This window comes from Artemia franciscana, chromosome 4 (genome assembly GCF_032884065.1).
Source record: "Artemia franciscana chromosome 4, ASM3288406v1, whole genome shotgun sequence".
NCBI classification, from domain to species: domain Eukaryota; kingdom Metazoa; phylum Arthropoda; class Branchiopoda; order Anostraca; family Artemiidae; genus Artemia; species Artemia franciscana.
In genome coordinates, this window is record NC_088866.1 from 29,206,171 (window position 1) to 29,232,488 (window position 26,318).

At 33.6% G+C, this 26,318-nt stretch overlaps 1 protein-coding gene across 4 annotated transcripts in view; it reads left to right on the plus strand.

Moving 5' to 3' along the window:
* The window catches only part of LOC136026265 (multiple PDZ domain protein-like), a 448,978-nt gene that overhangs the window by 48,987 nt on the left and 373,673 nt on the right, over nucleotides 1-26,318 (plus strand). For all 4 annotated transcript variants that reach the window (XM_065702652.1, XM_065702654.1, XM_065702653.1 and 1 more), the window contains exon 5: nucleotides 9,547-9,662. In XM_065702652.1, the coding sequence (XP_065558724.1) occupies nucleotides 9,547-9,662 (116 nt within the window). The remainder of the gene's footprint in view (nucleotides 1-9,546; nucleotides 9,663-26,318) is intronic.

The following is a 26,318-nucleotide window of genomic DNA, read 5'->3' on the forward strand; positions in this document are numbered from 1 at the left end:
CCATTATATGTTGCATGTTCAAGAGTCGGTAAACCTGACAATCTATTTATATGCAAAGACAATGGGACAGCAAAGAATGTTGTATATTCGCAAGTTTTACGTAGTTAAAACCATATATATATATATATATATATATATATATATATATATATATATATATATATATATATATATATATATATATATATATATATATATATATATATATATATATATATATATCTATCTATATTCACAGGTGGGACATAGGGACACAACTACAATGGCGCGTAACTATTATGGCGCGTAACGACTTACGCGCGCGGGGGGGCTTGGGGGGGGCGCGAAGCGCCCCCACCAACTAGGTGTTGGGGGGCGCGAAGCGCCACCCCAACAGCTAGTATATATATATATATATATATATATATATATATATATATCAGATAACAGTAAATATCAAAAGCAAACGGAATAGGGAAATGGTTTATATTACTTTCAGTTCATAAAGATAAACATTCGAAACAGATGAATTAGGAGAATCAAGAACGCGATCTATAATAGTGTTGCTCCCAGAATGATAAGTGTAAGAAAACATAATTTTTTTTATAAACTAGCATAAACCCAGACACTGATTCAAAAACCATATTAGACCGGAAGCTCAAACTCAGTGAATCAGCATAAAATCGTTTACGCAGGATTTCTTGGGGAGAACTGTAAAAAATGTATAGTATTTACCATTTATTTACAGTGTATATATAATATGTACATAGATATAATAGTGTACATAATATAATGTACATAGAATTAGCTGCCCGTCTTAGAAGTGCCAAGATATAAGAGTAAATTTATGATATCAGAGAGTGGCTTCCTCCCTCTTGCATAAGTGCCATACTGAAACTTATTCAGTTACTGAACCTTAAGGCCTTATGAGCTTCTGTTGTCAAATTGTTAAATTTTGTACATGACCGACTAGTTGCCGCCTCTTTATGAACCATAAATCGAGGTTGTGATTTATACTATAATGAATTTTGACCAACGGTAATATAGCTGTTGGTCGAATTGTTGCCTTTTATGCAATCAGCTGACGGACTATCCGCTTCTTTTTTTTATAGTGAAATATAGAGTTTTGGTCTGATTTTTGCATTTAATATTGTTTGCTTGCGAAGGAAACAAGGACTCTGTGTTTTACAACCTTACTGCGATAAAATTCAACAATTCAACTTGATCGTATTGTCATTGGGCGAATTGTTAGCATTTATACAGGCAGCAGACGGACAATCTGTCTCATCTTTATGAACCATAAGCCGAGACAAGTTTTTTTCCAATTCCTGTCCCTTTTCCCGCATTTGTAGATGTCCATTCAATTCCATATTGGGGGACAAAGAGATCAGAACTTAAAGATGCCTATAAAGTTTCCTCTAAGGACGTTTTAAGGGATCCTTTGAATGAAGTTATTTTATGATGGTCATGTAGCCGTTGGTTATCTAGATTACTTTTCTTAGGCTAAATAATCTGCTACGAAATGAAGCTCTCTTGCGAAGTAATTTTACGAGAAAAGTGTTGCGATTGGTTATTTCAGCTAGAATACTTTTCTTAGACTAAATACTCTGCTAATAAATTGAGATCTCTTGGGAAGTAATTTTAAGGGACAATTAAAGCTGCATTGATAATCTATTAATCTATTAATCTATTCTAATAGACTGGTGACTGTTACTTTGGCCTACCGAATTTGAGATTCATGCCCATACACTCGCTGATTCCCTCAGGACTTGTAAAAGACCTTTTGGAAATTTCGTTATTAAATATCTAAGCCAGCTTGTGACAAGGTAGACATTTCTCGCTACCCACCTGCCAGCTCTAGAAACATGCCATAAAAATTCCGTAATTTTGAAACAACCAAAAGAATTTTTTTAGAAAACTGTTGTTTTACGTGTGAATAGGTCTACGGTGGGATCAGAGGAAGGGGTCGAAAATTGTTCTTATTTTAACGTCCTTGGTATTTTAAGATGCCAAACGAAGCTTGTTTGGAAACCAAATGTTTACCCTAACTTGAACATTATTCTTCGAAAAAGGAGCATCGGTCAGAGATACTTATTTGAGCATCTCTTGTCAAAGAGTTCGGGGTAACAAACTGTAAATAAGGAACGACGTGACTCGTTAGTAACCGGAACTCTAAAAAAAACGGGATTTCAAAAGATGCATCACAAGAATTGGCTTATTATGCTGATTTCAAATATATAGACTAAATAAGTCTAGCGTTATCCATCAAATGCTACAAACCTGAGAAAAATTTGCATGATTTTCGAAAATGGGCGGAAACATCCCCTAAAACTCAAGGAACCTTAATGAATATGACACCATCATATTTAGTGTATCAGATATCCCTACTGTAGAAGTTTCAAGCACCAATGCACAAAAATGTGGAATTTTACTTTTTTACTGGAAGAAAGATTGCGGATGCATTTTTTTTCAGGGATTCGTATCGAACCAGTGATCGTAGAAGATCGTGAGAGGGATAATCGGATCGGAAATTAAAATTTCTAGTCCCTTTTTTAAGTGACCAGAAGTGCTGGATGGCAGCTATCCCTCCTTTCCCCCCAAAGTCATCCGATAAAATTTTGAGATAGCCATTTTGTTCAGCATAGAAGATGACTTGACCCCCAAAACCCCGAGGGAAGTACTGCAAGCTGTGAACTTTGCCCATTGTTTGCATATAGTACTGGTTACTGGGAAGCTTACAGATATTTTTCGAGGAGATTTTATGTGGGGGAGGGATATTTTCTACGGGGAAATTTACCGTTAGGAGGGAATTTTCCGGGATTGAACTTTCCAGGAACTTTTACACTAAAAAGAAATTTGCCAGAATTCATACACAAAGTTCGTTTCCACTGCCTTACATTCTGTTTGGTGACTCCAAGTTATGTGTGGAGATTTTCCAGGGGAATTTTCAGCGAGGATGGAATCGTCCCAAAGGAATTTTATGGGAGGGGTGTATTTTACGCAGTAGGAACTTTCCACCGGGGAGTTTCCCGTGAGGAGATGGAATTTTTCATGCTGAATGAACTATGTTTACCGGCTTTATTTGAAAAATATATATCAGAAATTAAACAGGAAAAACAACTGTTTTTAACTGAAAGTAAGGAACAGCACTAAAATTCAAAACGAACAGAAATTATTCCGCATATGTAGGGTTTACCCCCCTATTCAATACCTTGCTCTTTACATTAGAGCTTGACTGTTTTTCAAGCTCTTAATGACGACTCCTGAAACACAACGGTCATTTAGTTAGAATAAGAAGCTATTTTAAAAGTGCTAAAAACTCTGGCGTGAAGAGTAAGGTATTGAGGAGGGGGGTAATTCTTTCATATACAGAATATTGATTTTTTGCATTGGGGAGGGGGCAATCCCCCTCATATACGTAATAATTTCTATTCGTCTGAAGTTTCAATGTTGCTCCCTGTTTTTTTTTAATTATTTAATCGTTCCAAACATCTATAGATCTCGATTTAATATATGCTTCTAGAACTTTCAAGTTAATTTATGCTTCGTGAACCTGAGTGTTAAGTTAGGCATCGATATATTCCAATCAAAGTTACCATGGTTCGTTTTGCAAGAATATAAAATCCTTAAGAAAAGAATGCAATTAGGAAATCAATAGAATTAAAACCTAGCATATTTCTTTTCCTCAAAAAGACTCTTCGTAATTATCTGGAAATCCTCCAGAAAGGGCCAATATATCTTATATAACTTGGCTGAAACGGCTAACCCTTTGGATCTGACTTTGTTATCTTTGTTATCTTGTCACCTTCTGGTGAAGCCATAAGTGTAAATCAACGATTCTCCATCGTCTACTGAAAGTTAGGTCTAAGGAGACAAGATAAACTAAGAAAAAGCAAAAGTATGGCGACATCTGGCGGAGAGAAAATACTGCTTGGAACAACGTTTCTTTGGAGAGATAGATATTTAAGGGGACTGTAACTTATGTTTATTTTTAAGTTTGCCTTTTTATAGGGTCGTTTCTTCAAAATCAGATCTTTATAATGTGAAAAATTGTTTATAAATATACCACTCCTCAAATGCAGGTAGTAGCTATGACTACCGGTTGTTATAACGAGAGATAGAAGCGGTCTTGGCGTGTTTTGCAATTGAGATTTTTCAGTATAACGTATAAACCGGAATCGTAGGATAAAGTATGGAAATTTTACTGAAGGCTAAAATAGCTAAAATAAAATTATTAAAAATCTTGTTTAAAAAAATACTTGAAATCCAAATGCACCAAAAGGTAAAAACTAACTATTTTTTTCCTGGCACAGGAAAAATTGAAATGTTTCAAGACTAGAAATAAATCCTTTGGTGTTTAATGCCATCTACTAAGCTCAAGCTTGTTAAGTAGTGTTATCGACTTCTTTGAAGCTGATGGTGCAAATGAGAGCATTACTAAAAAAAAAAAAAAAAAAAAAAAAAAAAAAAAAAAAAAATCTAATTCCAATATACTTGTGATAGAGAAATACAAGTTTGAACTTTTTCTAAGTCTGTATTAAAATGATCAGGATGCAGAAAAACGGAGGGATTGCTTGTGACCCAAAAAAGTTCCGATCTTCTTATTGGCTTAAGTTTTCATACTGGAAAATGCATTAAGTGGAACTTAAATTTTCAATCTTTTTACTGGCCTAAATTTCCGAAAATAGACTAAAAATCCAGTCAAATTTTGAAAAAGCATGGTTATTTGTCTCTCCAAAAGTGAAAGCAATATGATTGGCTTATGAAAATGCGGATCAGATATACACCAATGAAATTAAAGCACACTTTTTACCACAGGGTCATAGAAAAGTAAGCTTTGATATTCTCTTTGATCAGGACCTTTTTCTTATATAGTTGAATGTAATACTACTGACTATTCTCATTGAAAAGGAGTTTGTTGATACAGGAAAGTACGAAGGAATTTTTTTTTAGGAGGGAACCATAATAAACAAAATGATAATAAAGAGTAATAAATAACAGAAATGTTTACGCTTTTTATTTACGTATAAATAATATTTATGTTAATATTATATATTTTTTTTAATGTTTAATAATAATAATAATAAACAATAATAATCAATGAAAAAATAAAATGGGATACGAGTAAAAACTGTTGATAATTGTGGCAAGAAATGCCTAAAAGTGTGGGGTTATTTTAGGCTTTAAAAAAAAGGGGGAGGTAGCTCCCCTTCCTCTGCGTACGTCCCTGTAGAGGCGGTTCAAATTATGTGTGCGGTTTTGTTGTAAGCCTCTTTTAACCTGATAGAGCAGAATCTTTTTCAAATTATCTTAGTTCAATAATTTGTGTATACCCTGCAGTTTTCACATTATCTCTCATTCTTGACTTATTTGTTTCGATTTGTAATTGTTTTTGTTTAATGGTCTTTGGTTTGGTTTGTTTGTCTTTGGCTTAGGATTGAATACGGTTTTTTAATTTGAATAGAGAGGATGCCTACTTTAAAAATCGTGCATATCGTTGTGGCATGTGGCACGGAGTGTGCCACGTGCTTTGAATAAATGGTGCTTCGGAATGTATGCTGGATGGCGGAGAGCGGGCGACCCTTAGCGCTGATCATGCCAACATTTGTAGATGAAATAAAAATAAATCAGTGATCTTTCACGGTCTGGTACACGTTGTGTCAAAGGGATAAATATAAAATGAAATGGAAGGAAAGAAAAATTCCGAAAACGGTTGCAGGGTCATTGTTAGAAGTCAAAAGCGGAACCGAAGCGGCTCATTTTCAAGGACTGGTGTTGGAGATGAAAATTTCTTTATTGTCCTGTCGGAGTTGAACTTCTGAAAAATACTGCAACTTCTAAAGTCGAGCGATTTTTCAAGTGGTTCCGTAGCCATGCACAAGAAATAAGGTTTAATGCGGTAAAAGAAAACTTTTTTTAATTTTGGGAATTTGTTTAATAAGAAAACAACAACCTGGAGAAGACACGGAAAATCAGCATCATCGAATTAAATGTTTGTTTTTATTGGGTAGACATTTCGCAATTATCTGGAGGACTTCCTGGAAACATAACTTATAGATTTTGGCTGAAATACCTAACTTTGTTTCTAACGGTTATCATGTCACCTTCTGGGTCACTGACAGTTGTAAATCAACGATCATCGACTCGTTCGCTTGAAGTTGTGTTAAATTGGGAGCTATAAATTATGAATGAAAGAAAGCGGGAGAATTTTGATGAAGTCTTCAAACTAAGATGAATAATGGAGGTGATGAAAATGAAAAATACATCATTAATAGAATTTAGTGTGCAAATTGGGAAAGGATGTACTAAGGGATTTAATCACTTAGGAATATTTTAGGCAGGGACAGAATTAGGGGATAGTCTGTGAATTTATGGACTCCCGCTAAAGTCATTGGTGAGAAATAGTTTAAAAAGAGTTTGAGAGTACAGATTTTATGTAGTTTAGCCCTTCCCTCCTTACGGAAGGTTTCTGCTTTATATACAGGTTTGGCCAGAAGAGGAGTGTTTGGCGGTGGCTGAAGATTGCTTAAGTTCTGCCTATTGTATTGAACTAGGAACAGTTCAGAAGGCATGATAAAGTATCATTGCGCACTATTACTTCCCATACTTTTTTTGTATGTGTATCGTGACCCTCAAAATAGAAAAGAAAGTGAGCCAACTCATAGCCCCCCTCCAAATACACACACACACAAATCTATAATTTGATATGTTGTCACGTCAATAATTTGAGACTTACTTTTTCATTAGTCGAGAATAAATCTTTCATTATCAATTGACTAATACATTCTTATTCTTTTTTTGAAAGTTAGCATTTTTTACATTTGTATATACATTTGATGGAAACCTATTAATGTATAATATTTATAATCCTATAGTACATAAACCTATACATGTATAAGCATTTAAAGCTTTCTGGCTAATTGCGACCCAACGCCTATGTGATGCAATCCATTTAGAACCAAGGCTGAGTAACGATGGCTGTATGAAGTTAATTTAAGCAGTTAAGAAAAACTATTTTTGTTTTGAAATTTAAAAGGCATAGTATTGAAGTTCCAATTTCTTTTCTTAAAGAAGAGTAACGCGATCAGTGTGAGGATCTAGGATGTCTAAAATATAAACACCATGATTAATGTAAACATTTATTTTGATCCACCAACTAACTCTGTGCAGGTTTACTCATTTTGGCACTTGTGTATTATAGCGACAACACTCAAGTTTTTCATCCATTGACACAATGTAGAACCTGTTTCATTCGTTAGTTTTTTTTCAGGCTTAGCGTGAAACAAGACAAAGACAAGTGACAGAAAATATGGGAAATGTATAATTTGGGTTATATATTTGCACATTAAGGGGGGGGGGTAAAGTATTTGTATAATGTTAAGTTAGAAAACAATTCTTACTTCATAATATGTAGAATAATTGCGCCTAGCACATTTTGTATGCAGACCTGCCATACTTTACCCCTACCTCCTTAACAAGTAACTGCATAGCCCAAATTTGTTTCTAAAGTATTATATTTTCATCATATTTTGTGGTATTTCATTAGGACTGAGCGTCAGAGAAACAGGTTCTACTTAGATGAAGAACTTGGGTGTTGCAACTATAATACACAAGTACCCTCATCTTCTATAGAAATGTGGTTTTTCTGCTGTTAGCACTTCAAACAAAGTGCCTTAAGCACTGGTTTTAAAGTGCCTTAAGCACTTTTGCGATGATGAGAAAGCTCACTTTTATTTTCATTTACATGTAAAGTGGTGAATCTTCGATGAACTTCAATCCTTTTCAAAACCAAATTCTCAAGTGAAATCTTTGCTGTCGTCCCATTAACAAGAACTGGAAAACTTTATAGGCTACATAATAATATCCAAAATTTCTGACTCATGAATTCTCATTGTCCACTGCGGTGGAGGAGTTACATTGACACACTGCGGGGGACCATATCTAGTAAAGAGCAAACATTGCCACATTATAACCGAAAATTAAGACATTTTTTTTAGATAAACAAAAAAATTAAAAGGTCGCAGAATCCAAATATATGGAATTCGTCATTTTAGAAGTTCTTTCAAATTGGATTAAATGATTGTGTGTGAGGAATTGCTTGAAACTCTTGCTAAAACTAAGCGTTCAATTTGCCTTCATCTATAAACGTTCTGCCGAAAGATCAATTGAACACTGAAAATTAAACCAAAATTCAGGCCGAAAATTTAATGGTAGTGTCTAATGAGTTGTTTGAAACCCTTGCAAAACCAGGTGTTCAGTTTGTTTTCAGTAGATATTCTGCCAAAAAAGCAATTAAACGCTGAAAATTAGATCAAATTTACATTAAAATTAAATCCGAAGTTTTGTCAAGTATTTGATGAGTTGTTTGAAACACTTACGAAAACCACGCGTTCAATTTGCCTTCTGTAGACATTGTGCTGAAAATAAGTACGTAATTAGAGTTCCAGTTGTCGTTTCGTTTTGTCAACGTGACATTCTCAGTCAAAGCAGGAATATATACGGTAACATTCCTTCTTAATGAAGTTTTAGAAAATGTGCATGAATAAGCAAAGAAGGCTGTGGAGGGAAGAAGTGTCTCCCCAAACTCTGCTTATACAAAACTTAACTAGGTAACCTTACTAAAATCCATTAATAGAAACATCAGATGAGGATTAATCTGACCCTCACCTAAGTGACGCTCCGCCCCCCTGAAATAAGTAATTTCTCTGAAAATAGGGAAATTCGAAGGAACTTCCTGAAAATCTTAAAAATAATGGTAAAATCTAGATGAACAACACTTAATGCGTCATTCAGTTCTATCGTGCTAAAAGCTAAAAGCATTAAAAATTATAATGTCTTATAGGCAATTATTTGATAAAAAAAAAAAAAAAAATAATAATGCTTTTTCAAGTTAGATTTTGGGAAGGCTTTTGAAAATAGATGCCTCGAACATAATCTTTTTTTTTGCAGCTGAAAACCCTCAAGTAGATTTTTCAATAAAATGTCTCAAAGGTAAAAAAAAAAATTAAAAGAAAGAGTGAGACAAATAAATGAATTAGTAAGAAAACTAAATGAATCAGTAATAAATGTAAAAAAATAATGCTTGTTCGAGCTAGCTTTTGGGAAGGCTTAAGAGTGAAAATCGATGCCTCGAATATAATCTTTTTTTGCAGTTGAAAATCATGAAATAAATTTCTCAATAATATGTCCCAAAGGTAAAAAAAAAAAAATTAAAAGAAAGAGTGAGACAAATAAATGAATTAGCAAGAAAACTAAATGAATCAGTAAAAAAAAAAAAAAAAAAAAAAAATGCTTGTTCAAGTTAGCTTTTGGGAAGGCTTAAGAGTGAAAATAGATGCTTCGAATTTAATCTTTTTTTCCAGCTAAAAATTATGAAATAAATTTGCAGTAAAATGTCTCAAAGGTAAAAAAACTAAAAGAAAGAGTGGGAAAAATAAATGAATTAGTAAGAAAACTAAATGAATCAGTAAAAAATGTCAATACCTTGGTGGCCGGTCATTTTCATAGCTTTCCTCTTTTATTCGACCATGCATTTTTAAATTCCATGTTTTTATTTATTTATTATAGCTTCAAAAACCTGATGGTCAGAGTTTGGGTTTCAGCGTCGTTGGTCTTCGTTCAGAGCAGCGAGGAGAGCTGGGTATCTTCGTTCAAGAAATTCAGCATGGAGGAATTGCTGGAAGGTAAGAGACTAAGCGCCATCTAAGTATTTTATTGTTGAACTTAGATGGCTCTTAAATCGATTCTTGAATAAATAAGAATAAAAAGAAATACGAATAAAAAAATGTACCGACAAACGGATATATAAGATAATATTTATAGAATATACAAAAGAAAAAACATAATAAAAAAGAATATGTAAAAAACAAGGTTAATCACAGCCAATGAAAAAGAGGGAAAGATGCATATATTTTTTAAATAATTTTTTTTTATATACAAAAGAACGTATAAATATAATTCACCAGATAATATATATTGGCATACCTTAAAAACTCGAAACTAAGGAAAGGGTGGTCCGTTCATCAGTAATATCAGAAATATTTTGAAAATATCATTTATGTTAAATATCATTTAAATATCATTATGAAATATTATGAAAATATGTTTATGTAGGCCATCTTAAAATGAGTAAGGAAAGAGCCGAGTATAATTTTTAGAGCATTTTTTGAATGTTATTAGTTTTGACATTTTGTGAAACATGAATCCCAAACAGGACAAGCGTATTCAAGTGAGGGTTTAACGTGAGGAGAATAAGTAGTTGGACAATGAGACAATAAAACTGGTCGTCGGTATGTTAAAGCTTATAAGGTGAGGTATACCTACATCTAAACTCGGTTCCCATATGAATGTATTAGTGGACAATTTATAAATTTGTCAACAAAAATGAAGGAATGAAAAAAAAAATGTTCATAAAGTTTTGAGACCCTAAGTTAGGTTTTTACTTCAACGACAATTTATAATGCACTCTGTGTTGCATACGTTGCCAGATAACTCGGTGTTTCTATATTGAACCGTGAAAATAAATGAACAAAATTTTCTAAAACCAGCAAAAAAGGAAAATGAAAAAAAAACTCTTAAATTATTCATCGGGTTTTAGGACGAACCAGACCTCAAAATATGGTCCTTAATTTGAGGCCAGTCGTTAAAATGCCGTCTTTGTTGTCAAATTGTACTGTCAAAATATGTAAACAAAACAAAAAGGGAATAAAAATCATAAATCATTCACGGGGTTTTAAGTCGAAACAGATCGTAAACCAGATCTGTCTTCCATGTCAATCTATAGTACTGTCAGTGTTGCCATATTTGATGCCGTGAAAATAAGCAAAAGTAATAAAAAAAGAAAGAATGAAAGTAATTTGTAAATTGCATAAGATTTTAAGTCCAAACCGACCTTGGGTTAGGTGCTGACTTCAAAATCCATGTATGGGCATGCTGCGAAATTGTTACCAGTGTTGCCATTTTAAACTATGAAAATGGATAAGCGTAACTAACAAAATAAAAAAAAATAGCACAAAAGAAACAATGTAAAAAAAAACGTAAGCAAAATTAATAAAAAAAAAAAAAAAACAGCGAAGAAACAATGAAAAGAACTTGTAAATTATTTACGAGGATTTATGTTGAACCAGACCTAAACTGGGTTCTGACTTTGAAGCCCATCTGTAGTACTTTCTGTTAAAGTGTCGCCAGTATTGCCATATGAAACCATGAAAATTAACAAGGAAAATTAACAGAAAACTAGCAACAAAGAAAGAATGAAAAAAAAAACTTGAAAATTATTCATGAAGTTTTAGGCAAGCCAGGCAGCAAACTAGGTTGCACTTGAAGATCCGTCTATAGAGCATGACGTTAATGTACCAAGGAGAGTGAAAGCGAGATCTGTTATTTTGAATCGATTAAGTAGAGACTCAAGAAACCAAATATATCTAATAAAAATGAAGAAAAATGGGGAATTCAATTATTAATGAAAAAGGCTTCAATATGCATTTATGTAGATTACTTTTGTTTATTTGAGTTGAAAGAAAAAAGAAAGAAAAGGAAAAGTAGCGAAAAACAAGCTAAAATTATGGCATTGAACGGTTTGAGAAGGTTTAGCTTCTTTCTGAAGGTGTAGTTGTTCTTCAGAAGGAATATATTGTTAATGTTTGAATTATCTGGACGAAAAGTATTGTCAAATTGACTACATAGTTTTCCTCATTTATTTTCACCGTTTGAGCTGGAAATACTGACGACATTGGGGCACTTTAACAATTATTGAGCAAATGGACTTCCATGTGAACTAACAACTATAGTAAGAAGAATCTTACTTTGTTTCATTCAGTATAGCTGTAGGTATATTCGAAGACCACACTGCATTTCCATGACGCACAAATAACGGTTCAAATAGGGATAAATCCTTCAATTAGACAGTGAAAAACAATGACAAAATTTTTTGGATATTTCGATCACATATACAGAATGTTTATTTCTATGTTTTTCATCGTCTAACATCAGGATTTATCCCTATTTGAACTGTTATTTGTGCTTCAGCATGATGGACTGCTCGGTATTTAGTTTATTCGTAGCTTTACTAGTTTTTTTACGACGACAACTGAGATGCATGTCAATGCAATAATAAAAGGAGGAGGAAGATCTTTTTATTCAGATCAGTTCAAATTCTAACATAAAAACATTTTGTTTTTCAAAAACAACAAAATCAGTTAAAACAGCTGAGATAAACTACAGACGGACCTCGAAGTTAGGACCCAAGTTGCAGGTGGGTTGACCCTCATGAATAACTTTAAAAGTTTTTTCCGCTCTTTTGGCTGTGTTTTTTTTTTTTTTTTTAATTTTGCTTATTTATTTTGACGACTGAATGTGATAACACTGATAGCACTTTTACGATAAGCACCAGAGACTGTTCCTAACTCTGTCATAATATCCGTTCTTAGATGGCGTTATCAAACAACATTTTTAATAACAGAAAACACGGTTTGAACAAAAACAACAGGAATTTGATAAAACTAAAAATTGCCATTAAAACCCATCGAATACTACTATGCTGAATGAAATGAAGTCAGAAGTTTATTATAATAGTAGCTGGGTCACAAGGCAAATTCAACTGGACAATAACCCAGTTTTGGTTCAGCAATTACCCAGACTTGTATATAGACTGTCGGAGGTACTCGTCTGACTTACTTTATATCACACAATTAGCTCTACAAAAAATGTGGTTCATTCCCACTTTTTAAGGCTATAATAAAAGAAACATTAAGATGTCTAGACCATGTTTTACGGACGAAGAATGACAGATTGCCAGAGATTGGGTTTTTCGGCTATCAATCTGGAACCGAAAGAAAAGCGGAACGTCCCCCAATGGGATGTGGAGAGGTTATAAGAAAGGATTTGAAAGAATTTGAAATTTGATGGGACGGGCTAAAGAGAGAAGCTTTGAATAGATTGGGGCAAAGGAGGATCATGCCAAGCTGCGTTTGTATCAAGTGGCTTTGTGTTGCATTTAGTTGTAAGTAGTAGTAGCAGTAATTATAAACCAGTTAACTTCTCTTTTCAAAATTCTTTCTTTAAATTTCATCGTGTAAAATAATAAATAAAAATTATTAATCTTAAGCTTACGCCGTTTTGTGTTGTGGCTTTGTGTTGCATCTAGTTGTAAGTAGTAGTAGCAGTAATTATAAACCAGTTAACTTCTCTTTTCAAAATTCTTTCTTTAAATTTCATCGTGTAAAATAATAAATAAAAATTATTAATCTTAAGCTTACGCCGTTTTGTGTTGTGGCTTTGTGTTGCATCTAGTTGTAAGTAGTAGTAGCAGTAATTATAAACCAGTTAACTTCTCTTTTCAAAATTCTTTCTTTAAATTTCATCGTGTAAAATAATAAATAAAAATTATTAATCTTAAGCTTACGCCGTTTTGTGTTGTGGCTTTGTGTTGCATCTAGTTGTAAGTAGTAGTAGCAGTAATTATAAACCAGTTAACTTCTCTTTTCAAAATTCTTTCTTTAAATTTCATCGTGTAAAATAATAAATAAAAAATATTAATCTTAAGCTTACGCCGTTTTGTGTTGTGGCTTTGTGTTGCATCTAGTTGTAAGTAGTAGTAGCAGTAATTATAAACCAGTTAACTTCTCTTTTCAAAATTCTTTCTTTAAATTTCATCCTGTAAAATAATAAATAAAAATTATTAATCTTAAGCTTACGCCGTTTTGTGTTGTGGCTTTGTGTTGCATCTAGTTGTAAGTAGTAGTAGCAGTAATTATAAACCAGTTAACTTCTCTTTTCAAAATTTCTTCTTTAAATTTCATCCTGTAAAATAATAAATAAAAATTATCAATCTTAAGCTTACGCCGTTTTGTGTTGTGGCTTTGTGTTGCATCTGGTTGTAAGTAGTAATAGCAGTAATTATAAACCAGTTAACTTCTCTTTTCAAAATTCTTTCTTTAAATTTCATCCTGTAAAATAATAAATAAAAATTATTAATCTTAAGCTTACGCCGTTTTTCATATGTATCTTGAAATAGCTAAGAATTTATGTGAATTTTTCTTGATGTTGAAACGCCTAAATGGCCCTATATATCGAAAGCAAACATATGAATGAGTCGTTAGTGAACGTTGCTATTAATTTGCATCAATAATCATAATAATTTAATAAAGAAATTAGACTTGCTATGTAATTTATTAAATAAAAAAAACAAGTTTTTTTTAAATGAAAGTAAGGAGCGACATTAAAACTTAAAACGAACAGAGATTACTCCGTATATGAGAGGGGCTTTTCCTCCTCAACGCCTCGCTCTTTACGCTAAAGTTTGACTCTTTCTCTTAACTCTACTTTTTAAAATAGTAAAACTTTAGCGTAAAGAGTGGGGCGTTGAGGAGGAAAAGTCCCTCTCATATACGGAGTAATTTCTGTGTTTTTTTTTAAATTGTAATGGCGCTCCTTACTTTCCTTTTAAAAAAACTTGTTTTTTTAATTTAATTTCTGGACGTTTTTAAATTAATGCATGTTTTGATCTTGGCTCCCCGCATAAAAATAGTTAAACCGAAATTTGGATTTTAATTTTTTTTTGGCTAAATGGCTTTCTCATAGTTTTAGTCGGAAGATTTTGAGAAAAAGGAGCGAGGGAGGAGGTCTAGTTGCCCTCCAATTTTTTTATTACTTAAAACGGCAACTAGAACTTTTAATATTTACGAACGTTTTCATCAGTAAAAAATATACGTAACTTATGAATTAACTTACGTAATGAACTTCTATATTCGTATGTTTTTATTGCGTATATGAGGGGGTTCACCCTTCGTCGGTACCTCGCTCTTTAGACTAAAGCTTAAATTTTGTCCCAATTCCATAAGAATGACGCCTGAAACGCAAAGGCCATAGAATAAGTAGTTGAAATTACTAAACATGCTTTAGCGTAAAGAGCGAGGTATTACGAGGAGGTAAACATCTCATATGCGTAATAATTTCTGTTCGTTTTAAGTTTTAATGCTGATCCTCACTTTCAGTAGAAAAAACTTTTCATATTTATTTTTCATTTTTTAAAATAATGCTAGAAAATTCTGCGCCCCCTTCATTGAAATTCTCCCCCCCCCTGAGAAGTTTCGGTTAAACCGAAATTTGTATATTAATTTTTTTTTGGCTAAATGGCTTTCTCATAGTTTTAGTCGGAAGATTTTGAGAAAAAGGAGCGAGGGAGGAGGTCTAGTTGCCCTCCAATTTTTTTATTACTTAAAACGGCAACTAGAACTTTTAATATTTACGAACGTTTTCATCAGTAAAAAATATACGTAACTTATGAATTAACTTACGTAATGAACTTCTATATTCGTATGTTTTTATTGCGTATATGAGGGGGTTCACCCTTCGTCGGTACCTCGCTCTTTAGACTAAAGCTTAAATTTTGTCCCAATTCCATAAGAATGACGCCTGAAACGCAAAGGCCATAGAATAAGTAGTTGAAATTACTAAACATGCTTTAGCGTAAAGAGCGAGGTATTACGAGGAGGTAAACATCTCATATGCGTAGTAATTTCTGTTCGTTTTAAGTTTTAATGCTGATCCTCACTTTCAGTAGAAAAAACTTTTCATATTTATTTTTCATTTTTTAAAATAATGCTAGAAAATTCTGCGCCCCCTTCATTGAAATTCCCCCCCCCCCTGAGAAGTTCCTCCATGGAAAGATCCTCTCAGGTACCCCCCCTAAACCCCCCCCCCCCCCTAAACCAAAAAATCCCCCTGAAAACGACTCTACACTTCCCAGTAACCATTATTATATGTAAACACAGGTCAAAGTTTGTAACTTGCAGCCCTTCCCATGGGGACTGCAGGGGAGTAAGTCGTCCCCAAAGACATTATTAGGTTTTTTTACTATGGTGAATAAAATGGCTATCTCAGAATTTTGATCCGGTGACTTTGGGGAAAAATGAGCGTGGGAGGGGGCCTAGGTGCCCTCCAATTTTTTTGGCCATTTAAAAATGGCACTAGAACATTTAATTTCCGTTAGAATGAGTCCTCTCGCGACAATCTAGGACCACTGAGTCGATACGATCACCCCTGGGGAAAAAAGCAAAAAAAAAAACAAAAAAAAAAACAAATAAACCCGCATCCGTGATTTATCTTCTGGCAAAAAATGTGAAATTCCACATTTTTGTATATAGGAGCTTGGAACTTCTACAATAAAGTTCTCTGATACGCTGAATCTGATGGTGTGATTTTCGTTAAGATTGTATGACTTTTAGGGTGTGTTTCCCCCTATTTTCTAAAATGAGGCAATTTTTCTTAGGCTCTTAACTTTTGATGGGTAAAACTAATCTTGATGAAACTTATATATTTAAAATCAGCATTAAAATGCAATTCTTTTGATGTAACTATCGGTATCAAAATTCCATTTCTTTAGAGTTTCGGGTACTATTGAGCCGGGTCGCTCCTTACTACAGTTCGTTACCACGAACTGTTTGATAGTAGATTCACATAATAATTCACAAGGAGGTAGAATTATTATAATTCAAATTTAATAATAGTTCAAAAATAACCCATAATATGAGGAAGAGACGTTCAGCATTGCCTGCAAAAAAAAACCTATTAAACTAAGAACTTATTAAGAATTAAATATAAAATAAAAATAAGAAGGTAAACTTCTACAACAAAATCAAATTCCGAAGAAAAAATTAGGAAAAACTATTGTGCATTGATACACATAATTAGGGAATGAATCCCAGTTTAATTTATTGGTATCATTAGTATTATTATTATAACGGCACATATGAGGGATGATTGGCGGCTTTTTCTGGTTTCCCTGGGTGCCTCTGGTGGCACAGGAGGAACTAAGGTCTAAGGTAAGGTTATTAACTCGCTACAGATATAATAGTATTATAAATAATAAATTGAGATAGGATCTATTCCTTCTTTCTTAGTAAATGTTTTGCTTCCCATGGGGATCCCATTTGTCCCCAAGATACTGTCTCCCCATTATCAAAGTAATATTATCATTTTGTGCAGAACTAATGATATTATCGTGCTAATAACAGTAATAATAATAAATCGTATTAAGATTTATTCCCTTCTGCCTTGGTGAAACTTGTGTAGCCAATGGTGGTGGGGGGAGGGGAATTTTCTTCCCCTAGATTCTGTCTCTCCCTCCTCCCCTTCTAGGTTCAGAAAAATAGTTTTTTTTAGCATTTCATGGAAACATACCCCTTTTTTGGTCAGTTTTATCTTAAAGCTCGCCCCCCCACCTAGATTTTAAAATACACCCCCAGTATTGTCCCGAACTGGTGACACTTAGTAAATTTTGAACTTGAAGCCATCTAATTTATTATGAAAAAACTAAACTTTAATTTTTTTTTAGTTTGTTTAAGAAATATCTAACTGTTTCGGTGATTTGGACAATTTGCAAAACCCTTTTTTTTCGAACTCAACTTTGTTAGTTTCAGCTATCTTCGCTCTGATACGACTGCCATCTATTTAAATCTTTTTGAATATTGTATACAGATGACAAAACTGCATCATATTCAGACCAGGATCAACTCATAGGGTAAAGGGACCACTATAGTCAGGATATATGTTAACCTACATAATCCTATGACAAACGTATGTTGGTGTAACTCCTGGAGGATGAAAAGCTCTGGGAAGAAATCAAAGGCAGTTAGTGCAGAGGACTAGAAAGGATAGAAATGTGTTTATGCATATTTTGTAAACAATCTCTCAGACTGATTAAATGTGTATATAATATGAATGGATAAAAATGCTTGGTTTGTGGAATGGTCAAAAGCTTGGTTTGTGGGTAAATCTAGGCACAGTGAAGGAAATATGCTAATCTGTTTAATTTGCAATTTTTATCTCAAATTAATTTTCGACCAACTTGCTATGACATGCTTTATTGCTGTGTTTTTTTTTTATTAAGTCTTCAATTTCCTTTCCAATAAACCCTCTTTTTTCAAAATTAGTTAAAAGAAGAACAATTTTAACCTACAATCAAATTTTTGTGGGCTTCCAGACATTCTGTATTTTATTAAACGAACGATAATTGTGTATATGTATTTTTATTTATTTATCTTTTTCAAAATTAGTTAAAAGAAGAACAATTTTAACCTACAATCAAATTTTTGTGGGCTTCCAGACATTCTGTATTTTATTAAACGAACGATAATTGTGTATATGTATTTTTATTTATTTATCTATAAGTATTTTCTCGAAAACAGAACTATAATTAGTTCTAAAATTGCCATGCTAACATTTTTGGGTGTGGAAAACCCACCTAGATAGGCCACATCCTTTTCATATGAGTGACGTTACATTTTGCTGAAGATGGTTTTTCAACCATTAACTAGCCATTTTTGGCTTTTGTTCGGCAATTTTTTTTTATATTTTCCACCAACAAATCGTTATATAATACTGACATTCAAATTGAAATGTAATGTACTTTTTAAATTATTTAACACATGTTATTTAACATCACTTCTATGAATTTTTCTTTTTAACCTTACCAACTTTCTATGAGTTGCTAGATGGCTGTTTTTTTTTCAAATGAAGTTTGTCACTGATTTCCTTGGACCAAACTCTTTTCTCTATAAAATTTTTAAAATTATCATTAAAATTCAAAAGAATTTAAACTGTAACATTTTGAATCCAAACCTTGAAACATTCTGTATTAGATGTTTTAAGATAATTTCTTTTTCAGGGAGAGGAGTTCTTCGGATTACCCCGTATTTTCCCTACTAACCCGTATTTTCAATATTTTAACAATACCCCTTTGCCCCATCCCCAAATACTGAAACTAATTTAAACCAAATAGTATATTTTTTTGTAATTTTCAAATCTCTTCTTGTATAACTTTTAATTAAGTTTTCTGTAAATCTTATTCAAAAGATTTCTTATTTAATTATGAATTATTTCGTAACTTTTATTAATAATAATAATAATTATTAATAGAATATACAGTTTAACTTCAATGAGCCAATAACTATTAGCACTACATGCGAGCACAGGGTAAACAAAAACAAGAAGCAGGAGAGGGAGTGTTTCTGTCTGCTCTTAATTCGTGAATATCCTTACTATTTCCCTGGAATGTCCTCTGATGCTTACCAGTTCAAATTTTTTGCTTTTTTTTCTTTTTTTAGAGGGGGATCTTTCATGCCAAATATGGTAAAGAATTTCCCCGTCTTTCCCCTATATACTATTATATGTATATCTATACGTCGTCTAAATAATCCAAATTCATTTTGAGACTATTTAGTTTATTTCAATGCTACACATTTTTACAGTTTTGTGAAATTTTTTTTTCTGATTCACAAGACTTGATTTTTTTTTGCCAAATACAGAATAACAAACATAAAATTTCTCATCTTGTTTAGTTACAATGTTTTCTTACTGTAAATTCATATTACAAGTCAAAGTAATTGAGAGAAAAAAAAATAACGGGAAGGGGTAATATTCTTCTCCATTGAAAAACAAACTGAACGGAGAGTGTATCCATTTTTGGCTGCTTTCATAACCAACTAGAGACGTCTGTGTGTATTATGTGCTTAACTTCAAACTATATCTTAAAATACTTCCATTTTCTTAAAATATTTCTTAATATTTCCGTTTTCGGTTGCTTTCACAACCAACTAGTGATAAACACCAACTAGTCCGTGTTTATTACGTGCCTAACTTCAAAGTATTTCTTAATATATTTCTATTTTTATGGCACTTGGGTATTAACCAAGTAACATATAGCGATCGCAAATTTTATCGGTCTGTCTGTCTGTCCCGGTTTTGCTACTTTAGGCACTTCCAGGTAAGCTAGGACGATGAAATTTGGCAGGCGTATCAGAACCAGGCCAGATTAAATTAGAAATTGTCGTTTCCTCGATTTGACCATCTGGGGGGGGGGGATTAAATCAGAAAAATTAAAAAAAGGAGGTATTTTTAGCTTACGAACGGGCGATCGGATCTTAATGGAATTTGATGTTGGGAAGGATATCGTGTCTCCGAGCTTTTATTTTAAATCCTGACCGGATCAGGTGACATTGGGGAAGTTGGGGTGGGGAAACCTAAAATCTTGGAAAACGCTTAGAGCCGAGGGATCGAGATGAAACTTGGCGGGAAAAATAAGTCCTAGATACGTGATTGACATGACCGGAACGGATCCGCTCTCTTTGGGGGGGGGGGGGGGGTTAGGGGGAGGGTTAATTCTGAAAAATTTGAAAAAATGAGGTTTTTTAACTTACGAAGGAGTGATCTGATATGAATGAAATTTGATGCTTGGAAAGAAATCGTGTCTCAGAGCTCTTATTTTAAATCCCGACCAGATCCGGTGACATTGGGGGGAGTTTGGGGCAGCCTAAAATTTTAGAAAACGCTTAGAGTGGAGGTATCGGGATGAAATTTTGTGGGGAAAATAAGCACAGGTCCTAGATACGTGATTGACCTATTCGGAACGGATCCGCTCTCTTTGGGGGAGTTGGGGAGAAGGGTAAATTCTAAAACATTGAAAAATGAGGTATTTTTAACTTATGAAGAAATGAGCGGATCTTTATGAAATTTCATATTTAGAAGGACCTCGTAACTCAGATCTCTTATTTTGAATCCCGACCGGAGCCAGTGTCATTGGGGGGGGGGGGCGGAAATCTTGTAAAATGCTTAAAGCGGAAGGACCAGGATGGAACTTGGTGTGAAGAATAAGCACAAGTCCAAGATGAGTGACTTACATAACCGGACCGCTTCCGCTCTCTTTGGTGGAATCGGGAGGGGGTAAGTAATTCGGAAAAATTTGAAAAAAATGAGGTATTTGTAACTTACCAATGGGTGATCAGATCTAAATGAAATTTGATATTTAGAAGGATCTTGTGCTTTAGAACTCTCATTTTAAATGCCGACCAGATCCAATGACATTGGGGGGAGCTGGAAGGGGAAACCGGAAATCTTGCATACCGGAAATCTCGGAAAACGCTTAGAGCGGAGAGATGGGATGAAACTTGATGGGAAGAATAAGCACAAGTTATAGATACGTGATTGACATAATTGGAACGTTCTCTTTGGGGGAGCTGCGGGTTGCTACTTTGAAAAAATTAGAAAAACTGAAGTATTTTTTACTTAAGAACGGATGACCGGATCTTAATGAAATTTGATATTTAGAAGGAACTCATGTCTCAGAGCTCTTATTTCAAACCCCGACTAGATTTGTTGAGATTAGGGGGAGTTGGGGGGGGGGGCGGAAATGTTGTAAAATGCCTATAAATGTCGTAGATTCGTGATTGACGAAACTGGACTGGATCCGCTCTCTTTGAGGGAAGTAAGAGGGTGAGATTCAGTGCTTTGGTGAGTTTTGTGCTTCTAGACGTGCTAGGACGATGAATATTGGTGGGCGTGTCAGGGAGCTGCACAAATTGACTTGATAAAGTCGTTTGCCCTGATTGGACCATCTGGGGGGCTGAAGGGAGAGGAAAAATTAGAAAAATTGGATGTATATTTAACTTACGAGTGGGTGATCAGATCTTAATGGATTTTGACATATAGATGGACCTCGTGACTCAGAGCTCTTATTTTTATTCCCGACCGGCATTAAGTCTCTGATTTCCTTTTAAAGCAATCTATAGATTCTTAAAATTTTGCTAGAGCTCCTGCCATATGAGCTCTTGGCTCTTCCGTCCTCGTCACAAGTGCCATGTGAGCTCTTAGCTCTTGTTTTAATACATTTCTTAATATTTCCATTTTCGGCTGCTTTCACAACCAACTAGAGACGTCTGTGTTTATTATGTGCTGAGCTTCAAAATATTTCTTGAAATAAAGAAAATAAGATGATTTTGTCCTTGGGAGACAGGGTGGAACGTTTTCTTTTTACTACGATTCTAACTTTTACTTGTAACTAAACGAAAAAGTTAAGAAATATGTATTTTTGAACTAGGTAACATAAACTACCAAAGACAGAGAAAACAAAATGTGATTCTTCATATTGATGAAGTGAAACCTAGAAAACCATACCTTTTTTTTAAATTAAAAAAAATAATCGAGAATTCAATTCTAATGGAAAAACCTACAATTGCAGTTGCACAGTATTTGGTAAGGACGGATGCCAAATTAAAAAAGACAAATGTGGATGTAAATTAAGAAAAAGTAAGCTAAAAAAGTGTGACACTAAACAGCTTGAGGAGGTGCTGGTTTTATTTGAAGGTGTAGATGTTTCTGGGAATCGACAAACTCTTAATGTTAGAATATTCGGAGACGGAAAGTGTTGTCAAAGTTAACTGATGTGTTTTTGCTTCTCTGTTTTTGCGGTTCAACGTGGGAACACTGACGAAAATGTGACGCTGCTGTAAAAACTGCACAATTTTAAAGCAAACAAAAGAAAAATTGCCAGAATTGACCTTGGGTGGCTCTAGAGTACAACAAAGGTTTTTAGTCTAATGTCCTTGACACTTGAGAATCATAATATCTTGAGGATTACTTACAAATATTTATCTTGAGGATAATTTATGGATCTCAATGGTTGTTGTGTTGGGACTTGTGACAATTGTTTGAAATAATTTTTCTTTTGTAGTCTTGTGTGGACATCGGGAGATACATTCCAGGCATTGAAAGGCATTAAACATACTTTTAGAATGTGTATATTAGGGGGGGGGGGTTAGGCTCTGTAAAGAAATTTCTTAGGAGGGTGGTGAGAAATATATCATTGATTGGCTTTACTAGTTGATGGATATAATTGCTGGATCAAAATTAGGGCAATTAAATCTTTATAAAGATCAACAACAAGAAGAGCAATAGGGAATTCTTTTGTCGAAATTATTAACCAAGAAATATATTCTACTGATTGAAACTGTTCAAACAAGTCCGTGTGATATGTTGGTTGGTTGGGCATCATGCGTGCCACCGGGAAATTTTTCTAGAGAGGTGGTGGTGGTCGTATCCTTGGTTGACACTATTAACTGAGGAATATTTTCCACGGATTGAATGCGCTCAAACACATCCGTATTAACTCAACAACTCTGTAGCATTAAAACTTGAACAATAAGGCTGTTGAAATAAAATATACGAAACAATGTTTAATCTTTGGAAAAGAAGATAAGAAGTCTGTCAAACTACCAACCGTTTAACTGTCTTTTCCTCAAAAATTGGATTAAGCTTTTCACAGATAATATGAGCCTTTCTGTAGAATAAAATACAGTCTTTGGCACCTATTAAATGGTTAAAAAACAACTTGAACACCATATACAAAAAAGGATTTTATTTTAGCAAATTTTAGCATAATTTTAGTAAATTTTAGCAGTAATTTAGAAATAAATTAGCAAAAGTTGAGCCGACGTTGAGAAACCAATTGGCAAAGTTGTAGGATACAATAACAGAGAGTCTTCTTATAAAAATGATTTGGCCAAAAAACTTCCCGTGCTTATTATTGGCTGAGAATTCCGTACAAAAGAACCAATCTTTCATTGCATTCTTTTTACTGGCCCCAATAAGAGCAATGACTAATATAATCAGGCTAATACATTTGAAGAAATAACCTTTGTGAAAATAATATTTATCAAAATACCATGATCGGGCTTCACCCACGTCACAAAAACAAATAAATGAGATTAAAGCACACATTTTATCACGGCGGCACTGGATAGTAGTTACTCTTTTTCTCTTTGGGGGGAGATGGGATGGGGCTGAACATATTCTTACCCAAATGTTCCCACATTGCTAAGAGTGTTGTTTAATAAGTCTGTAGACAAATTTAAATACCATACGGTTTCCATGGTTCTTATTCTGTCCGAGTCGGCGCCAATATCCCAATATCTAGTTCCTTTATTTTGTAAGAGATTTGATGGGAATGGGATAGGATATTTCTAGTCTGGGAACCGTTCCCCCATTGAAAAAGTGATTTGCTTATAAGGATACTTTCTGTAAATACGTTCTAAGGATATTTATAAGGATAAAATCTGTGTCAAGTCAACTCTATTGGATATTTTCTTTATATTATGAAATTTGGTACGATGTCTTGAATAGAAAGAATTTATATATATATATATATATATATATATATATATATATATATATATATATATATATATATATATATATATATATATATATATATATATATATATATATATATATATATATATATATATATATATATATATATATATTATATATATATATATATATATATATATATATATATATATATATATATATATATATATATATATATATATATATATATATATATATATATATATATATATATATATATATATATATATATATATATATATATATATATATATATATATGAACAAATAGGATCAGAAACAAACGGAAATTGCTATGAATGAATAAACGAAACCTTAAACGAATAGAAATCGTCGTAAGTGAATACCACTCTCCCTCTCAAAGATTGGCCTTCTTCGTACTTTGCTGAAAATGAAATGCATATTTTGTATATTTTTGTTTTCGTTGTAACATTGAAAAATCAAAAATTGCTTAGATCTCCCCAAATTAATAACACTACATTTCAACCTAGTTTAATTAATCTGTTTCGTTGGTAAGCCGTTTTCGAGTTACAGATACGCTGTTTTGATAACGTGAAACACAAACTGTTTTGATTCACCTCGCTACTTAACCGTTTGTGAATCAGAGACAAAATATTGCTAACCCCCTCCCCTCTTTTCCCTACGGTAAGTCAAACTTTGATGCCCACTTGGCTCTCTAAAGCTTCCTCAAAGCGTCAACTTGACTTTTGAAGCCTCCCCCCAGATTTTGCAGATATTTCAATTTTATAATCTGGAGTAAATAGTTTCTTTTGGTATACCCTTTAGACGTGAATAGATTGCAAGTACTCTAAGGGATTATAGTTCAAAAACGTTTGAGTGAACGGGAGGATTTGTTATTGTTTGATTGGATTTCTGTTTCCTAATGGCTGTTATCGAATTTAGCTGCTATAGTTAATCATAAGCATGCTCGCCAATGTTTCTAATATAAAGCCTATCAGTGAAATCACAGTTGAACATAAACGTGATATACTATGTTGAATGATTTAAAAATTTATCAAGGACAGTGATTAATTTGGCCGATTTCTGAGCCTTCTAACCCCTCCCCTTTCAAACACAAAATTTATAGCTACATTAGTCTAGGCAATGATCCTTGAAAATTCCAATTTAATCGGGAAAACAATGTTTGGACTGCTTTCGGGTCTCATTCATGGGCAAGGGGGCTATGGCCCAATTAAAAGTTCTTGGTTCTTTACGGGCCCTCTCTTCCCGGGAAGCAAAAATTTTCCCAGCTTTTGTTGTGCTTTTCGGTTCTCAATTACCAAAAGGACTTTAGGATATAAATATCGATCCGATCGTAAGAAAATGGTTTGGTGCTTTTTCAGGGTCTTGGCCTCAAAACTAGACTTGTCTTCGTATAATAGGGTCCCAACGGCTCTAGGACATACACTTTAAGTTTCAAAGATACAAAGAAGCAAGTTTTGGTTCTTTCCGGGTCCCTTTTTTGTGTCCCATTTTCAGGGAAACGAATATAATATTCCGTTTTTTTTTATTGTGTATTAGGGTTTCCTTGCCCCAAAAATTTTCGGCTGTCAGTTTCAAGCTGTTGGGGAAAAAGTTTTCTCGGCCTTCTTTCGGGCCCGTTTTAGATAGAGACAATATTTTTCTTCTATTTTTCTTTTACATTGGGGACCCTTTACATAAAAAACAGGCTTTTTATTACTTAAGCATAGCTTTGCTTGGAAAAAATAACCCCTCTAAAAAAAAAAAAATCCACTAATCCCCTATCGGTTTTTTGGTCCTGATTTTAGGAACAGATCTATCTCCTCCCGATTACTGATTATTATTGCGTTAAATCTTCTCATCATTTGTAAAAAAAAAAAAAAAAAAAAAAAAAAAAACCTCACACAAAACTATTTCTATGATTGTCTATACTCCCGTTGAAAAATACTCTGATTGTTTGTTAGATTAGTACTGCGTATAATTCCCTTTTTAATTGTAGGAATAGTAAGCTCATTTCATAAGGGGACAATTAATTTATCTCATTTTTGTATTACAAAGACAGAAAAGGCCCAGTGACACTAACAAGAGGCTATCTTTCTCCCTATTACTGGGACTCATCACACTTCAGAACAATCCTCTCCTAAAAAACTTCCTGCGATACGCTCCTTTAGAAATATACATTGATTCCCTGTAATTTCTCGATTCCAATGACGATCCTGATTCTAGAAAAAAATTCCCTCTCCTCAATGTTGCTGATTTTATTCCGGCAAATCGTCTCATCACTAGTAAAAATTGTCGCCCGGAAAGATTTTTCTATGATTGTTTGTACTTCCCTAGAATAATATTCTGATTTCGTGTTAGATTCACACTGTACACAACCACTGTTTCTGTTAT